At 45.6% G+C, this 20036-nt stretch overlaps 1 protein-coding gene across 1 annotated transcript in view; it reads right to left on the reverse strand.

The window, feature by feature from the left end:
* The window catches only part of LOC119379232 (succinate--CoA ligase [ADP/GDP-forming] subunit alpha, mitochondrial-like), a 35438-nt gene extending 18318 nt beyond the window's left edge, over positions 1–17120 (reverse strand). Inside the window, 7 exon segments of the mRNA XM_037648465.2 lie at positions 104–177; positions 6357–6504; positions 6506–6577; positions 10323–10535; positions 12271–12387; positions 15752–15852; positions 16949–17120. Coding sequence (XP_037504393.1) covers positions 104–177; positions 6357–6504; positions 6506–6577; positions 10323–10535; positions 12271–12387; positions 15752–15852; positions 16949–16985 — 762 coding nt within the window. The 5' untranslated portion in view covers positions 16986–17120.
* Between the last annotated feature and the right edge of the window lie 2916 nt (positions 17121–20036).

Consider the following 20036-nt stretch of genomic DNA (forward strand, 5'->3'; position numbering starts at 1 on the left):
TAATTGAATCACAGTTATTGCGGTTGAGGGAAACTTTATTGAACAAGAAACAGCGACAGAAGTAGTTCCTGAAATTTGGTGAAAATAAATCATGATTACTTACCGAATTGTGTTTTTCAAGATATTCCGCAGCACTTTCCTCGGCATTCCCACCAATTTCTCCTATGAGTATAATGCCTATAATTCAAAAGAACAGTGAAAACAAAGTTAAGGTAAATATTATTACAAACAGCTCTGTATACACAATTATATGCATTTCACATGTAACATAACTTTCGAAGCATAAACATAACACAGTAGTACCTGCAAATTCCTACATCTGCAATACTGTACTGCCTGCTGCTCAAATCTTTGTTAACATGCAAGCACCAGCTCTTTGCTGTTCAGTACATCTGATAGTGCAAGAGAGGAATGTCAATGCCCCTTCTTTCCACTATGATATACTAACAGCTCCCTTTCCCAGTTCTACCTGACCGCATTAGTGCTCTCATTTGTATGAGAGAGCAAGATTCACGAGAAGAGCTGTTTTTTTATTATACAATTTATGGATCATATGCAAAACTACTGCATGAATGGCCGCAGGTGCTGGAAGCGACAGCCAGCTGCTGTTGCTTCCAGCACCCAAGCCAGGATTTTTTTTATTGGTACATGTGGGTGGCAGCCTGTAGAACCTCCAGACTGGCAAGCCCGACACTGGATAATTTTTTGGCCTCCTATACACCTTTTTTTCATGGGCGCCGCCATATTGCCTAGCGCATGGCGCCGTCTCTGGTCTGGCAACCCACTGGCATGTGCGAAGCTCCGCGTTTGTATGGAAGGTATGCGTGCGGTTGCAGTTGCAGTCAGTTGTTTTCGCTCTGGCGTGCTGAATTTCGTATCAAGTGATGCAGTTTAGGTAGGAAATGAATCTGTGAAACATCCTGAAAAGGTTTCATACATTGAGGGTCAATGATGTTAATGTACGGTGGCGCGAACGTGTCGCAAGTGGTCAATGTCATATATTTTCAGCACTGTCTGTCGGAAAACCGCGCAAATATTTCGACTCGTTCTAGCTGGGCAAGCAAGTGCTAGCACTTCGGTGATATAATGACTTTTTGTTGTTGGTCTGTAATGTCCTAGTTATTTTCGTTCATGGTTTGTTTATGCTGCGCCGAACCGACTACCGCAAGTACATGCGGTCGTGCATGAGCGCGGTCTTGATTTCGTGGCGCAGACGGCATCTGTTTGTTGCTCACAAACTGCTGTCTATCTTGTTTCTCAACTTCTAAGTGACCGCTTATTACTCTCTCATTTATTGCCTACCAGTCTGGACGAAACGAGAGCTGGTGCATAAAAACGATGCTGATGTTCACATGCCATAGCGCTTCATTTTCTTTTTGCTTTTGAGAATCGTGATATTCGATTGGATTTAGGCAGTGATGAGGTGAAGATGATTAGAGAGTTCCTTCTGCCGGTGAGGCACCAAGCGCACCCGGGCTCGATCGTATGATCGGCATCGGAGGTGATTCGTGTTTATCTTTTAGGAGCTGGCTCGCCAGGTTCTTAAGCTGCGGCAAAGTCCTACACCGTAAGCGTAACCTTAGTTCCAGAGGCGACCGCTACAGGCGCAGCTCGCACAAAAGAGAAGTCTTCTTCCTCTTGTTCTTCGAGCGCCTTGATGATGATATTAATGCAGGCAAAACCACATATAGCATAGCCAACTGTAGCATGCGCACGCTCGCGCGAAAGACAAGTCTTCTTCCTCTTGTTCTTCGAGCGCCTTGATGATGATAATAATGCAGGCAAAACCACACATAGCATAGCCAACTGTAGCACGCGGCGCTTCCTCCACTCCGGCAGTGCACTTCGATACTAATAACTACAACGAAAAAGACAAGGGGCCGGAGCGGAGGGCTCGCAAAGCAGCAGCGCGGGCTCGCCGCCAAAACCCTGCAGTGAGAGCTCGCGAGGTCGCAGAGAGACATCAGCGTCGTGCGGACCCCGAGATACAAGCCCGCGAAGCCCTAGCAGCGCGGAAGCGGCGGCAAGAGAACCTCGAAGATGTACGGGCCCGGGATGCAGCGGCCAAGCACGGAAAGCAGTCGTTACCTGAAGTTGGTGGCGCCGACGCGCGCTTCAAGCTAAAGCCCCTGAAACTTCATAAAGTAGCGACATACGTGCATAAAAGCGTGCCTCCTCTCTTCTCTCCCTCCTCCGCCACCTCTGAGGCTGACGCCGCGTCGGCATTGGCCAACTGCCGTCACGTGGGACAGCGCACAGCGTTCGTTTGTTTACAGTCGCTCTCGACTGCCATCTTTGCCCGTGAAGCATGGACTCGCTGGTGCGCAGCGCATGTGCATCTACCCGTCTGGCCCACGTAGCACGCACCGCAAGACAAGGCAGATGCCTGAACGAGCGCTTACGGGAACACGCCAATAACGTTCATAATGGCAAAGATGGCTTCCTGGCGCTTCACGTGAGCACGTGTGGGTGCACTCCGTAGTTTGAAAGGACCACAGTTCTGGATAAGATTAAAGAAGAGCATGAGTGTATAATCTGTGAGGCAGCTCAGATGGCGCGTGAAAGGGGCACGTGCATAAGCAAGCCATCAGTTGCATTGTCAGACAGGGAGCTCTGTTTTTTGGGATGTGCGAGTCGGCGTAGCAGGCTCAGTGATAGTTGATGTATAGTTGTTTCATATCTTTGCTCATGTTTTCACCTTCTGTTACCGATTGTCTTCTGTTCACCCGGGTATATATAAGAGCATTCTTGTCAATAAAAATTCAGTTGGAAGTCAGCGCTTGTCCCGTCTTTTTTCCTGTCCGCCGTGTGTTCTTTTAGCGGTGTTAACCTTAGGTATGTACAACCAACTAGCCCAGTCAGCCACTTTATTAAGTGAAATATTTTTCACACAAGATGGACGTCGCTGTTGGTTGCCATGGGCGGCTGCTGCACCTTCTGCTGTCAGAACAAGTCTAGCGAAGACAAGAAGCTCCTCAGGATACCGTCCGGTAAGAGCAACGAGTTGTAAGGTTAAACGTACATATTAACCTCACATCAATTCATAATTTTTTAAGTTTAAAAGCTTGTTATACCAGCTTATATGCTCTTAGTAAATTTTAAAACATAACATATTTTACAGGTTAACACTTGCATTCTACCGAAAGTCAAATCCTGTTACTATTCAAAGTTACTTCCACTTCAATTTGAACCAAAAAGAATGACATTTGCACATGCCTTGTTTCAATTTAAAAAAATATTATGCAGGTCAGCTGGTCATGACAAATATGCTCATTTTTTTTATAATATGTGATATATACTATTCAAATTTGATTCGAAATTATTCGACCAAATCACTATTCACTTCGAATTCGCTTTCAACCTAAAATTTACTATTCGCACAAGCCTAGTGTAAGTACATTCCCAGCCAGGTGGTCAGCTATTTTGGCATCGCAATGCTTGGAAAGGACGTTGGTACATAGATGCCACATTAAAGATTACCAGCTGGTGCTGAAAGACTTCGTTATGCTTCAACTATGCATCACTGGAATGCAATGTTACTAAAAGGTATGCTAATCGATATTCAAGTAGCATGTATCAGGAATGATTAATTATTGCATATATGTTGTCTGTGGAAGAAAATGCAATTGATTAATGTAACCATTAAAATTTTTATCATTGTTTAACACTAATTACCTAATACAGTCAACCCTTGATATAACGAAATTCGCAATGTAACAAAATATTTCAATTTCCCAGTTTTAGCACCACTGAAAGCCATGTATTTTTTTTTTCTTGTGATTTAGCAAAATAACTTCCTGTACCAGTTTCGATTCAATGAAATCCTCACGCATTGCATGCATGCTGGTCTTTCTTTTGCATGCATACACCAGTAAACATCAGCCAAGAGAGAATCATTTTTTTGCAGGCCGCTTTTCATGTGGAAATGTAGCTAGTGGGTGAAAGAGTACACCACTGAGCGAATAGAATACAACTCAAAAGAGCGCCATCACTTTTTTGTAACATTAAAGTTCAGCTTGCAGTGTGGTTAAGCACCACGGTATGCTGTAATAAAAAAAAAAAATTTGAATTTTCGGTTGCAGATTGCTACTATTTGTTGGTCAAGCTTGCACAGAACGAAGTCAGTGCACACATTTTGTACACATTTAGCTTGGCCACACCACAGCGCACGAGCACAAGCTCGCACTCTATCCCTGTTATGGAATTGTAAAGCATCTTGCAGGCACCGGGCGCGGGGTGAGCTTTGGACTGGTGGCGCCTCTTTTGGTGGAAGTGCGACACTAATGGCATGTGGGTGCCGGAAAGAGGCAGGCGCTTGCTGTGACGATGCGGGGCTGGATGTTGGCTGCGCTTCATTGTGCTCTCGTCGCTTGTGTCCTGCACTGCCGAAATGCCTCAGGGAACCAAGTCCCAGCAGACATGTTGCACTGTAGGCTGCACAAACAGCTATGCAAACATAGATAAAGCTGAGTACATCCAGTTACACTGCTTCCCGTCTGCAATCGCCGTCGTTGGTGGCCGGTGCATGCGCAAGGCCGGCGTCGACGGCCCTCGTTGCGTCAAGCTATGTGAAATACACAGACTGAAGATTACCACAGCCGTTAAAATATTAGGATCGGCGAAGCATCAAAAAGAAAAGGAAAACAATACGGGAACAGGAGTGTGCAAGAAGTACAACTGAGGAACAACATGTGCAACCGGAGAAGCATCGCGTTAAGAGACGAAAAGCAAATGGGAGGCGTACACTCTCCTTTTTAAATGTTAGGAGGCAATGTTAACATGTAGACGCAATAACAAAGTATTAGAAAAATAGAAAAGGTGCTACTTATATCTAGCTCCACACTGTAGTTTATAGCATTAAGCTTTGTCTGCGGGGCAAACTTGCAACACAATCTGCGCTCTTTGTCACCTTTATACTCAGTGATGGCGTGCACATGACCTGCTTCGTGCAAGCGGTGACCCTTCTCTAGACCAGACACGCATGTACGCCAGCTGGTCAAGCCTTTAAAACCGCAATGCGAAATAATTGGCAGCGCCATGGATGCACTTGCACTGTCAGGACTTGCCTTCACGCCAGGGGCCCTCAAAACAACAGTGAGGAACAGTGAGTTCGGTAGTTAGAATGCAAAAATGATTATTTTACAACATGTCGCCAATCAGGCCTGTCTAATTTGCAGTCCCAAAAGGGAGGACGGCATCATCTGGTCCGCCTCTGAACGAAAACAAACGCCTAAAAGCACAGCACGCCCCACAAGAACCTGACTCTGATGTTCTGACGGCGCTCCTCGGTGGGAAGACATGAAAGAGAAACGTCATCTTTTCTAGATGACTTAGTGACCACTAAACGCGCCCACGACCGCAAACGACTGCACGGGGGAGTCTCCCAGACGCCCAACGACGGACCCCGTTATCTGCACACATGTTCGACAGTCTAACGCTACGTGCATTGTTCAAAAGAACACTGTTGCTGCCACTTCTCTTTGCCTTGGGTGCCAAACAGCAAACGCAACAGCGTACAGCTTCGGATGGTTCAAAAAGAAACGCCGCTGCTACTCTTCGAATATGGTCCCCAACGTAACAGAGCCTTCTCCGCATCATCTGCTTCACATGCCAGTGCTGTCTCTGCTGCCACTTGCGGCGCTGTTCAGGAGGGGTGCTGCTGGCGCCTTACGAAGGCCGCCCGGTGACTATACGTACAACAGTTGCACATACTACTACTTCTGCATGGCATAGATGCTGCAGCTGCCATTAGGTGCTATGACAAGCCCCCTCAGTGGCAAAATACTCTGACAACCGTGGGCTCTGATTGGTCTCTGTTGCTGACGTACCTCCACGTGTGTGGCAATGTGAGGCACTCTGAGTGCCGCATAAGTAGTGGTCCACACATCGGAAAAAAAAAATGTATTAATGTTCAAGGTAGACATGTGCACAGATGTAACTTTAGAGCAGGACCTTGCCACCTTCCCATCCACCCTGTGAAGGCTTCCAATGCTCTCGAAGAGGCAAAAGAAGACTGAAAGCTGTGTAAATGCGCAATAACTACCTTTAACTGTGCTAATGCTTGAAGGATTCAAAATACTTTTGTAGCAGGAGATTCGTGAAGCAAACTCTTTCAATAGTGAAGTCATTATAGAATGACTATGATTGCTCGAAGAGGCATTTCAGGGTCCCTTTATCACTGGTAATGAGCATTATGCTTCCATCTGGGGTTTCACCAACACCTGCCACAATCACTTTAGCACCAAAAATTCAAAAATAAAATGCATTCGGTAAGTATGGTTTAAAGAAGCACTCAATGCTGTCGTACAAAATCCCTATTTAGGAACACCATTTGAAAACTGCTGGTCACCACTGACCTTTTGTATCTGGGTCATTCAAGAAGATGTCAATGCAGTCAATGAAGTTGGTCCCATTAAAGGGGTCTCCACCAATTCCCACACACAGTGACTGCCCAAGGCCCACTTGTGTTGTCTGGTGCACCGCCTCATAGGTCAAAGTGCCTGATCCTTGACACAATGCCAATCTTGCCCTTCTGGTGAATGTGGCCGGGCATGATGCCAATCTTGCACTCCTCAGGCTGGAACACCACCAACAGCATGTGTTAAACATACCCAAAAAATGAAGCTTTTCGTAATGAGCTGTGGAAGCAGTCTTATCACATCACTTTACATTCCACACAAAGGCAAAAATCTTGGTGAAAACTGTAATGTGCAAAATATACTATGCAGCTTATTAAAAATAACATTCTGGTATTCTGAGACCTTTGTATATTTCTTGTTTGCAAATAAAAACTCATTACTCATTAGTGCAAACAGGGCACATACAATGTGCAATGCAATCACAGGGTTCTATATTGTATTACACATGGCTTTTGGCTCATAGTCAACTCTTGGTTTATCTGGTATATTATGTTCTTAAAGGGCCCCTCACCAGGTAACATATCGAATTTTAGTTAGACAATGGAAGTTGTTGTGAGCCCAATAAGGAGCATTATGCCACAAGAATTTTTCTAATCGGTCCGTTAGAAGCCGAGAAAAAGAATAATTTGTAGCGGCGCGAAACCATGATGAGAGGAGGCGAGCTGAAAACCCTTGCCACTCGCCCCGTGTAGCCTTCGCAAGCCAAATCCCTTCCCTGCCCTCTTCGGCACGCGAGCAGGAAGATCACATAACGCCTACGCATGAACACGTCATGCGCACACAATGTCATGAGCGCATGACGTGCCCGAACCAGCCCGAGCCCCCGAGACGCGAGCGGTGTTGTGGCGGCGTTCTTTGCGTTTCATCTCTGCAAGTTATGCCGAATACGCCCTCGCCGATCACTTGGCTTTCAACCTATTACTGAGCACGAAAGCTGCGACATTTGTACGGACGCGACACTAGCGGTGTGCCGCATGAACACCTAGTTAGACGCGGGAGGATAAATGAGCCTAATGAGCGGTGTGTGTGTCTGCCTTTTCTCGTGTCCCGTTCTTTTGCTGGCTTTCGTCAAGTATCATGAACCAACTGGCCCAGATCTCAACTCTTCTGCAGCCTAATGAGCGCTGGCACGCGGTAGAAAATTAGTTTCCTGGTAAAGGGTGGCGTCTGCACGATGCGCAAAGCGCGAGAACACGAACGCGTGCGAAACGGAGGCAGACTAGTCTTTAATCTCGCTGCGATTCGCAGTAAAAATTAAAAACAAAAACGCACACATTCCGTTTGTGTGTTTTATTATTACTCTCAAGTTTATTCATCTATTCAAGCAACAAATTACACAAAATACACGTCGTGTCAAATATTTATCGCAGTGTCACGTGCTACTGTTGGCGACGTCAGAGCACAGTCGTCTACAAACAGGACCGACGTCACAGCACTACCATCTACGTAGGGCCATCCTACCAAGTACGTAATCCCCTCATTCTCTGGGCGCGCGGCCGCGAGAAGAAGGGCAAGCAGCGTTCAGCTTGAAATTTGAGCCACTTCTGCGGCGCGTAGCGTTGCAAATTTCGGCAGACGTGATCGTGAACGCCCAGTGTATACATTGCGCTTGTCAGCTCAAAATTGTCAAACCTGGTGAGGGGCCCTTTAAAGACTGCCAATGCAGCCTGATGGTCATGTTTCTGTGAACATTAAAGATGGCGTACAAAGGAAGTTCAAACAGCGGCCTGAAAACAACTGTCAAGTGATGTCATCACGTTGCATCAAGCGAGAATCAGCCTATGAAGTTATGCGATGTATCAGCTATGTGTGGGAGGCTGTATCATCTTCGACAATGTTGCAGGCGTTTCTGAACTGCTGCCTACACAATAATCTTGATAGCACAGATGACAACACATTTTTTGCCACGAGCGACAAATACATGAGAAGCGATGATGAGTAACTGAGCATGCACTTATGTTCTATTATTTTCTTTTATGCCTGCAACAATAGAGTCCTGTGGGCATCCACATATTTATTGCTGTTTTCAGTTGCACCACTTCACTTTATAATGATAATATGTACATATTTCTTGCTTTTTCAGAGACCGAAAGTACCCCCTCACGCTATATTCGTGATGGCATTATTTATGTGCAAACACTCTGCTGCTTTTTCAAAGAGCACCTCCCACGCTCCTTCCAACGTGCAGATTACATCAATAGATCATGAATACTTTGTCAGTGCTAGCCTAGCTGACCCCTACCACTCTGCAACCCCCTACCCATCACACTGAAGAAGCTTGGTGCTACTTAGCATTCCCTCATTCACACACACATTCACGCAAAAACACACCCCTTGTATGCGTGCGTGAAGGTGTGCGTCAGTGAGCGAATGCCAAGTTGCGCCAAGCTTCTTCAATATGACGAATTGCCAACTAGCCCAACACCAACCCTTACCCAGCTCTCAGCAACTCATATTGCTATAGTGGTACAGCATTGACAAACTGCCAGTGAGGACTCAGACTGAAGACTCTGACACTACTGCACACTTGCTTTCAATCAAGCATTTTCTTGTGCCCTAACCCCTGAACATGTCACAGTATGGCCTGTGGCTAGTTATATGCTCTACTTGGACTTGGACTGGGATTTGAGATCTTGGGACTTATGAGATTTCTGGCCTATGCAATCAGTAAGACAACTTCTCGCAGACAGCCAGCCAGCCATTAGGAGCAAATGTGTCCTCAGGACAGGCTGCTTCATACATTTATATGCTACGCATAAGGCAACATGCTGTAAACTACTTGTTGGATGTAGGCTTTTCATCAATGGCCTTTGGCCCAGAAGGTAAATGTAAGGCACAAAGCTCAGATGGCATGGAATATGTATTGAGGCAGAAACAACACCATGTCACCACCAGCCTCCCTTGAAAGCGCTAAGGAACGAAAAAATTGGAATTGAAGGGCTCGTTTTCTCCTTGTTATGACACAGCTTTAATGAGCACCAACAGACAATAAAGCCAAGGAAAGTATAGGGGACGTTATTTGTATTAATTATGATATAAATGTGAAGAAATTAAAGTGGACGAGAAGACAACTTGCCGCCGGCAGGGACCAAGCCTGCAACCTTCAAATAATGCGTCCCGATGATCTACCAATTAAGCTACGGAGGCGGTAGTCCTCTTGTCTCCTTTATCAGATATATCTTTGCATTTAAACCTGAGTGTGTTAGTCAGTGCCACTTGTAGCCACGGACTGCGAGTGTGGAACACCTTTTTTTTTTTTTTGCCTGCTGGCGTCACGTAGTATGTGATCTTTTTATTATCTAGCAGCTGACCAATAATCCCTTGTGTACTACCTCCCTTTCTTCGGTTCATTCATAGTGAGGGTCTTATTTAAATGCAGGTTTAAATGCACAGATATACCCGATAAAGTGGGCGGGAGGACGACCGCCGCCGTAGCTCAATTGATAGAGCATCGGAAGCATTATTCGAAGGTTGTAGGTTCAGTCCCTGCCGGCGGCAAGCTGTCTTTTCGTCCATATCTACTAGCGCGAAAAACACAAAGGACGAGGTAAAGACGGCAGACAGGACACAGCGCTAAGGACGAGGTAAAGACGGCAGACAGGACACAGCGTCTTTACCTCGTCCTTTGTGTTTTTCGCGCTAGTAGATATGTCCACAGTTAATACGCACCAACTAGCCCAACTCACTTCTCTTTTCGTCCACTTTACTTTGTTCACATTTATATCATAATTACAACAAATAATGTCCCCTACACTTTCCTTGGCTTGATTGTCTGTTGGTTCTCTTGAAAGCGCTAGAAACACTAGAAATAACGTCCTAGAGCACAGAACGCTGCTCCTAAGAACTACTACTCTGCATGTGCTCTTAGTTGTTCAATTTCAACACTGGTGCGCCTAAGCTTACCTTTATGATGCCGGGACAGTTTGGCCCAACAAGGCGCGTCTTGCTTTGTTGAATAAGCTGGTTCTTGACCCGCACCATGTCCTGTTGAGGGATTCCCTCAGTGATACATACCACCAATGGGATCTCAGCTTCCATGGCTTCTAAGATCGCCTTGGCGGCGCCAGGGGCAGGCACATAGATGACACTTGCCTCAGCACCCGTTTGTGCCCGAGCCTACAATTGTATTATGCAACACCAATTAGTCTACAGTAAGCAAAATGTTTCTCATACAAGCTAAATTTTCATTTAATATAGATTGGTATTAATGCCAAATGACAACTGATCTTTTCTGCACAAAGAAAGAAGGAGAATGGATTGAGCGGTTCGTTTTCTTTCTCAGACACTACCTAATGAGGCACAAATAAATTTATTCAAATGAAGACAATTCCACATCTGTGTGATAGGCAGCTGCTAAAAGTTTGAAAACTATATAACCCAGAAGAGGCACCTCTTTCTAAAAGCTGATAGTAGTGCGAAGTGAAGTCACACTTCGCACTGACACTTCACACTATGAGGGAAATCCCAGCTTGACAATGGCTCACTTGGGAATGTTCAACATATCATAACTTTTGTTCATATGGGTTTAGAACATCCATTCTTGTTTTACTGCATACAGTTCTCATTCCAGATTACTGTGATATGCTGATTTACTTCGTTACTTTCTTGCTTTTAGCTGCAAGGGCCAAGCAATGAATCCGACAGCAACAAATTGGAATGTTATACAAAGTAAGACTAGCAGCTAACTCATTTGGATCTGATCTCACGCAACTCTACATAATGCTGGTGTAAGGATATACGGCCGCTCCAGGTAGCGAAGGGGTTATGTGCTGTCTTTTGTCTCAACGCGAAGTAAGTGATGAGAGCACAGCAGGTACAAGGGTATATGAGCTGTCTACTGATGTCTGCCGAGATAGCACACACGCGCCAGTGCTCGCATGTGATCCAAAGGGGTCGTGAACCAGCCCTCGTACTTGGTGAAAACACACATCCTGTGGAAAGCAGACACTGCTATGAACAGCTCAGCCAAATATTGCAGTTGTGCGCGGCAAGGAGAGTTTACAAGCGGAGCACGAAGTCGCCATATTCTCAGGCGGCGTCTTTTCATACAGAAAAATTTGCTCACTCCCTTCAGAGCTGCCAATGCCTGTTGTTTGACGTCAAACAACAGATAGCATGCTATTGGCCAAAAGCCAATATAAATCAAGAGCAGCATTTGGATCAGGTGTGCTTCTTTCCACGGGGTGCTGCCACATGCCGGCACCGCACTCCATAGTCTGCTAACATTACATAGTAGCCACACTAGCGCCCACAGGAATCAAAACAGGAGATTGCGATCGTGTTTCATCATGCATGCTCAAGGTCATTACGCGCACTGATGTAGCTTCTTTCCCCTGTGCCACCCCTTAATGCATAGCTTCCAGCGCGCTCGTCAGGACGAGAAGAGAGAAAATATCTAAAGCGTGTGACAAATCCCTGCAACTCCGCTTGTTCTTGACAGGTTGGAGAAACTTTTTGGCAATTAATTCATGAGGCAACAAAACTCTAATACTGAGATCATTTTATGATTACTTGGAAAAGCGGTTCAGGACCCCTTTAAAGAATATAAACACATTTTCAATTTTTATTGCCTTTTGTCCCTCTTTGGCCCACTCTGCCCCTCTTTGGCTAAGAAAAATAGACAAATGTTCAGTATTCACCTCAACATGCAAAGCTCACATCTTATGAATGCTCTTATTTTGTAAATACCTTCACTAATCATATACCCCTTGCTAATTAAATACTGGCTCCAATGCTTTCCTTTGTTTGTCCTCATCTCTTGCACTACTGCTGGATATAATACAGAACATCAGTGGAAAACAACCATGGCATATTCAGCTCTTTTCTTCTGAATCTATGCCACACAACTTACCTCTTCGACAGTGTTGAAGACTGGGAGGCCCAAATGAGTCTGGCCACCTTTTCCAGGGGACACGCCGGCAACAAGCCGTGTGCCATACTCTAGTGCCTGCTTACTGTGGAATGTACCCTGCAATTTTCACAGAAACAGAAAGCCAACAATATGTCAGTCCACTAATTCAATTCTATTTTTAGAACAATGTCACATTTTTCTAGAGAAAAAAAAAAGGACTAAGCAGAAAAACCGAAATGCTGTGACATTATTCTGTTGAAAATAAACTCAATATCTTTTTTTATAACCAGAAAAAGAAAAGGGCGTTATAAATAGCTGAAGAAGCTGAATTTAAAGTTAGAACTATCCTTTTTCAATTTTTACCGCACTCATAATATGACGGCGACAAATTCGTTGCCAACAATAAAAATATTCGTCTTTTCATATAGCTGTTTCCTCTTCTGCAGGTAAATAAAGCTGCAAGTTTACAGGTTGAATGCTGTTCATTTATTAATATTGTGATCTAACAATCACCTGTCCTCATCTGATCAGTGCCAATATGTGAATCTCCCTGGCACTTGGTTCAGTAAACCACCGTGGCTCTGTTATGCATTTTTCTCATCACAGTTGCTTTCAAGAAACCCAAAACCCTAAGCTCGTCAATAAGATAGTGCACATGCCACATCTCCAGTGGAACCTAACTGACTGACTACACTCACGGACACATTTTCTTGGCTACAAAGTGAGGTCTACAAGAGTAGCACTGCTGGAGATGTTTACACATTATAGTGTTCCTGTTCTACAACACAAAAAATAATCCAAACGAATCCATCCATAACTCACAACAGAGAAGTAAGGGAGCTAGCAAGGTAAAAGAAAGCAAAAATCAGTGCCACACATGCCTTCACCAATAAACCAATAAGGTGACTAACTTCACATACTGTATGTGAAGTGAGTCACCTGTGATAGCTAACCTTGATTGCAAAAAAGAAAAAAGAAAAAGAAGAATGTTTATTGAGGAGCAACAATGTATTTGAAGTTGGTTTCTGTGCACTGCACTGCGCACTTGAATTGAAAGGTTACATAACCAAGGCAACATGAAATGCATTATTGTAGTCATCACTATTTCTTCCAAAATTGCAATGCTGTTTAAAGCACCTAGCAGGCAATGAGCAATATGGCGGCAAGCTTTGCATTTACGGAATTCCCAGCAATGGATCTCTGACTCACTGTGAATCCAACAGAAGGGGACTGAGAGCTACAAGTTTGTTGACAAAGCTAGAACGCAAAAGAAAAAGTTACTCTGTCTTCCCCGGCTTTTTTACATGAGATACCAGAACAACTTGATAATGTGGAAATTTCAGTCTTTGTCTCAGTGCATAAGCAACAAGGAACATGTGGGTATTAAAGCTATGATGTGAGTGGCATGACTGAAGACGTTGGCCAGTGGTGCTGTGGCAAAAGTGACATGCTGCCCGTACTTCACCACCAGTGAATGGCGAGGCTTTTGGTTTTGCTTGAAGAACACCCTATTCACACAGATTCTGTCAATACTGACAAGACAAACTACATGATTCTCTACAGGGCTAGCACATTTCCACTTTGCCTACTGTGCATACAGCGAGTGTCCACATTAAGAAGGCGCAAATGCATCAGAAAAGTTCAGTGCCCACAAGACTCATCAGTAACTGCATACATCCATAGTGGTAATGTCCAATTAACAAGGCACATAGCTGTATTTAAGAGGCAACTCAGGCAACGTGCACAGTTCACACATCATAGCTCATGCTGCTATTCCCGATGACCAATGCATATGACAGAGAAACATTGTGTGGAACAAAAGAGAAATAGGGCCAAAAGGAAAAGACAAAGTAAAGTGAACGCAAGTGAAAAGAATGATATTGATGCCAAAGAGATGGCTCAACAAGTAAAGTTCATTCACGGTGATGCTCAAAGATTTAACAAAAGAGGCAATCAAACAGCAAGGACTGCTCCTTGCTGTTTAAAAAAAGAAAAGGAAAAGTGGGACAAATGTTTCTTGAATTATTTCTATTTCGCCCATGATAATGCATTCTTCTGGAGGAGCTTAGTTGTGGACACTACATATGTCAACATAATGCTTACATAAAAAGAGAAGGAGAGATCCAGGGTATTACGACACAAAACCACGATCTATATATGAGGCACATTCTAGGGCAACTCTGATTATTAATTTTTACCAGCTGGGGGTTCTTTAAGATGCACCTGAATCTAAACACACTGGAAGTCTTGCATTTTACCGCCTTGAAATGCAGCTACCATAACTGGGACTGAGCCTGTGACATTAAGCTCAGCAGCAGAGGGCCATAGGCTACCACAGTAGGTTACTGTGACTAAAAAGCCATGTTCAATATTCACAAGAACTAGAGGTATGCAGGTAACAGCGTCGCACAAAGAGAGGTATAATATGCTGCTTGCTCAGCTCCACACATGAAGCACACTAACATGTCACTGCTTTGTAATCAAGGGACAATTAAAGGTCATTTCACATGGTGCTATTTTGCCTGAGAGTTCAAACGTGAGTCAAATGGGTTGTCGGGTCCTCCATGCTTTATGATTCTTCCATGTTCGCTGTGCGAAAACGCCCCCTGTATAGTGAATAAACTACCAGTAGGATGCGGCTTGTTGTACGTCATCATGTGGCAAATATTTTCAATCAACATGGCAGCACTGTAGTCACGAACATCAACACACTGCTTCTGCTCTGTTCACTTTTGCACATCTGCTTTGTTCATTAGTGGAAGAATTCTGTGGAACATGTCTCTGGAAAAGTACCATGTCTCCAACTTTCGGGGTCATCTGTGGCCTGAGGTATCAGACATTCTTAAAGAAGTGAAAAGGAAGTTAATTATGTAGTTTACAATTGTCACTGTGTCATGTATTAGCAAATTGTAATTGTGTACACTAAAAATGTTCCAGTCCATAAAACATGTCCTATGAGTATGTAAAAATCACAACTTCCGTGAATCCATGTGAAACATGACTACGAATTTTGCATCTGTAAAAATTGCAGCTGCTAACTATACAGTGTAACACTGCACCATGTGAAACAACCTTAAATGTCAGTTGTGTCAGCGGGACTAAATGTCTATGCCAGCCGAGATTTTGATATAAACCTAAAATATGCCTAGACAGTTTCACATCAGTCATGCATTAATGCAAGCAATCCATGCAAAAACTGCTGCTAAAAGGCTGCCACAGCTCCAGCAGCTGTAAAGATTTGTTCCAGCCCTACAGGATTTACTCGATCACTGCATCTTCAGTTCACCAAAAATGCAATGGCATCATCGAGCTTGTATACTACAGGAGGGCACTGTTACCAAATATGAATCGTATGTACGCACACACACAACACACAAAGAACATGAGTGTCGTACAAGTGGAACACAGATAAGTGTTTTACACATATTACAGTACATTTCACCGTGCAGGAAAGGATGTGCGCCCATCTGGCCAAGCTTACCTGTTTGCCAGTAAAGCCTTGACATATAACCTTAGTATCTTTGTTGATTTTTAAGGCATTCCGTGTATTTGTATAGCAAGTTCGAACACCTAAGGGGAACGCTGTAATAGAGGGAAAACCCATTACTGTTAGCTCTCTCAGCAGAATATGACTACGATTTTGACAAGTAACATGAGAAAGAGCTTGTGGAGAACAATGATCACCAAGACAAGATCAAAGAAAGGCAAATTATTAAGTACTTTAAAGACAGTCCTGCCGATCGACAGTGCACTTATATCTGCTCTATTCATGACAAGGCTGCAATGTTCGTCAGCACAGAAGTATCACGTCACCCGGCGACAAAGATAACACCGCCCAAGCGTTTATGGCAGCATCTGTCCGGCCTCTTGACCTCCCAGCAATAATGAGGTCACAATGCCAACTTTTCAACAAAGTTAACCCATTAAAAAGTGAAAAATGTAACATTTCTCAACTGTTCGGATCACCGTAGTTGACATCCTGAAACCGGACGCACAGCAACGCGGACATACGTTTTAATCAGATTTTAATTACACATATAGTCACACCTGAAATAACTTTTTAATCAGTCCTGTCGTCACTTCATACAAGTGACAACGAAGCCGTGAAGTTGGTCTTAATTAATCTTGCAGTAAAAATAATTAATATGTCCTGCTTCGCTTTAAAACAGCGGCAAGGTATGCTCCACGAATGCAGAGAGGTCAAATGTATCGTTGCTTGCGCGAATGTGATCGATACGAAAACGTGCAACAGCTATAGCATGGTGCCTCAACTTTCAGCCCTGTAGTAACGCTACGGCTTAACACATTCGGTGGCGAAAGCCTGATAAGAGTCACATATCTAATATTGGGTACTAGCGGGCAACTGTATTTGCCCTGAGCGCCCGGTCATCGGGCTTCCACGTGTTAACGTTGCACAGATTTATCTTACGAAACACGGGCCTTTTCGCGTTGCCGGTAAGTCTCACAAATATTCTTTTTCCGCAGAGGCAGTTAAAAACTACGCAATTATCGAAATCGGTGAGCACGGTTCACCAAGACACACATGTATCGGCGATAACCCGTGCTTCGCGAAGAATAAGTGTTTTAACTCAAGTAGCTACACAATACGGTGAGAATAAAACCCGAATTTATCCGCGAAGCAATGCGGACGAATGAAGAAGCACACACAATAACTTACTTGCAGACGCCCTGGAGACAAACCTGCAGCATGCCATGACTACCTTCGTCCCGGAGAGGTCTGCCCATGGTGGCCAGATCAGAGGCCAGATCGCGAAGGCTGGAAGGCGGCCAAAGGAGAAAGTCCGTGGATGGGACAAAATCGCAAAAGCGCTCCAAAACACGCACGCGAACGTGCGCGCTCGAGGTCGCGACCGGGAAAACGGAGATCTTCCCGCCATATTTCGAATGTATGAGATACAGTGCGTAAAATTAACTAAATTAAACCTTGCTGTTTCACGTGCCAGAAGCACGATGTGGTTTTATGAGGCAAGCCTGTTCTCTACAAGCCATAGTTAGGGGTTCAGACCTACGCGAAAGCCCGGTCCCCGCCTAGCCCGTGGGCCAGCCCGAGCTGGTAAAGTTTTTTTTTTTTTTTCGGTGGGCTTGGAACGTCCAGGTTTCGGGCCGGGCCTGGCTTTGAGGCGGCGAACACCGGTCGTGCCCGACGTCGACCGGAAAAACGGAGATCTTTCCGCCAAATTTCGAATGTATGAGAGATACAGTGCGTAAAATTAACTAAATTAAACCTTGCTGTTTCACGTGCCAGAAGCACGATGTGGCTTTATGAGGCAAGCCTCCCATGAAACACAAAAGAACAGAGGCGTCCAGAAATTTTTTTCGGGGGGGGGGGGGGGGTGGTTCAACCATCCTTTTTGTATGTTCGTGCGTGCGTTTGTATGTGTGTGTGTATATCCACATGCAATATCGAAAAATTTCGGGGGGGGGGGGTTCAACCCCCCCAACCCCCCCCCCCTGGCTACGCCCCTGCAAAAGAACCTATTTCACGTCTAAAAAAAATTGCAGTGGCTTAGCTCGGCTATGCCAGGATATACGTAGCGTTAGCCAAAGGTTCAGCTGATTATGCTTAGCTTTCCAGATTGTCTAGGATTATTAGCCTTCTTCTGTTCATTTTTCGTACGCTGAACCGCTTATTGCCAGGCAGCTACTTCAGGATCCGACGAGATAAGCTTCTCGGCTCTTCTGCGCCGTTGCGCAGCATTTGCACTCTCCTTCTCCATGGCGTTACCCACCTGCAAACGCCAGTCAGAGGCGCTACCAAGCGGCTCCGCTGCAGCACAGTGCCAGACGGCGACTGCACAGCGAAGGCGAATAGCTGCGCGCGTGCTACGTCTGCCAAGGCTACGACGTCACTCTTAAAAGCGCAGACCGGCGGCGGCGAGTCGCGCGCAGCGGTGGCGGAGTCTGCGTGCGCGCCGGCGCCAGTTTGACAGCCGCGGCTACGACGCCACTCCTCCTGAACGCGCAGACAAGCAGCGGCGAGCCGCGCGCGGCGGTGTCAGAGAGCGCGTGAGATGCCAGCTCCGGTGACCGAGCTGTGTGACGGGTGTAGGAAAAAACGTCCCCGGAATATACGTCCCCGGAAGGTACGTCCCCGGAAGAAACGTCCCCGCTGGCATGGCTCTCTAGGAAAAAAAGTCCCCAAGTGAAAAATTTACCGAAAAACGAATCCTGTGCGAACTCACTTGACAAAACACTGCATTCTTTATTCGACCTTTCGCAAATTTTCGGCCACATTGTGTTCGAAAAAGAATGAATATAATACCGAATCGTATGTAAAATAGCCCTCAGGAAATCTTCAATTTTCGTAGTCCCGGCAGTATAGTCCTCACACAGGTTGCGAACACACTGCTGCATGGCCATGACCGCTGATTTGCGCTTCTTCTGTGGGAGTGCACCAACTGGAGACTGGGTCATCTTTCTTTTTATTGTTACGGTGGCTACTTCCGAGCGCAAGGCGCCAGACCCTTACAAAAATACATTTAGACACTCTATAGACTAAACACATTTTTAGACCATCTATAGACTGTCTAAATCTGTTTTTGTAAGGGGAGGCCCTCCACACTGTTGGGCGGCTGTGGTGCGCGATGCTTCCCAGCCTTCTGTTCCAGGCCTCCGCATGATTTTTCGTCCTGTGTCCTCCATCAACAGTGGCCGAGTAGGCGTTCCACATAGCAGTAAACTTGAATTTCATTGAACTGCAATCTTCGCGCGGATCTTTCTTTTCTTTTTTTTTTTTTTTTTTTTTCAGTGAGAAATGAACACTTGGCGTCTTAAAGGCGCAACGTTTGAGGGCCCCCGTATGGGGACGTTTTTTCCGACAATGCAAATGGGGACATTTTTTCCAGGGACATTTTTTCCGGGGACGTTTATTCAGGGGACGTTTCTTCCGGGGACATTTATTCCGGGGACGTTTTTTCCGGAACCCCTGTGTGACACCCCTAATTCACGCGCATGCGCAGCACGGTTAACAGTATGGAGAGCTGGGCGAGTTGGTTTGAGGACATTCTTGGAAACATTTCGGCGCGCGCACAAAAGACGAAAACGAAAGCGCCCGTTTGTCTTCTCGCCTTTCGTTTTCGTCTTTTGTGTGCGCGCCGAAATGTTTCCAAGAATGTTCAGCTGATTATTCTTAGCTTTCCTGGTTGTCAAGCTTCTCCGCTTTTCTGCGCCGCTTAGCAACACTCACTTTCTCCTTCTCCATGGCTAGTGTGGTATACCACACTGGCAAACGCCAGCCAGCAGGTCTGACAAATGGCTAACCTCCCTGTCCTTCCGTTTTTCTTTTCCTCCTCGTCCTCCCCGCTATATGTATACCCCAACTGATACGTCTGTGTATACACGCAAAATGAGAGGCGCTATCAAGCGGCTCCGGCGCAGCGTCAGATGGCCACTGCGCAGCGGAGGCACACAGCTGGGTGCGCGCCGGCGCCAATGCGTCTGCCACGGCTATGACGTCACTCCTCTGGAATCGCAGACCGGCGAGGCGGTGGCGGCTCCGGTGTGACGTCACTGCTCCTTGCGCATGCGCAGCACGGCTCTCATACTGGCACGCGAACCTGCTCCGCCTCGGCCAGTGTGGCTAACGCTACAAAAACGTCTTGATCGGATAGCTGAAAGGGCTAATAGGTGTCTTGGTCAAGACAATCTGTAGCCGCAGACGACAATCCGACCGTCGGATAGCCGTGCTAATGTTACGCTAAAAGTTACTATAACTGTCATTGCAGCATGTTTGGTCGGCAGCCTGA

Source organism: Rhipicephalus sanguineus, chromosome 1 (genome assembly GCF_013339695.2).
Source record: "Rhipicephalus sanguineus isolate Rsan-2018 chromosome 1, BIME_Rsan_1.4, whole genome shotgun sequence".
Classification (NCBI taxonomy): Eukaryota; Metazoa; Arthropoda; class Arachnida; order Ixodida; family Ixodidae; genus Rhipicephalus; species Rhipicephalus sanguineus.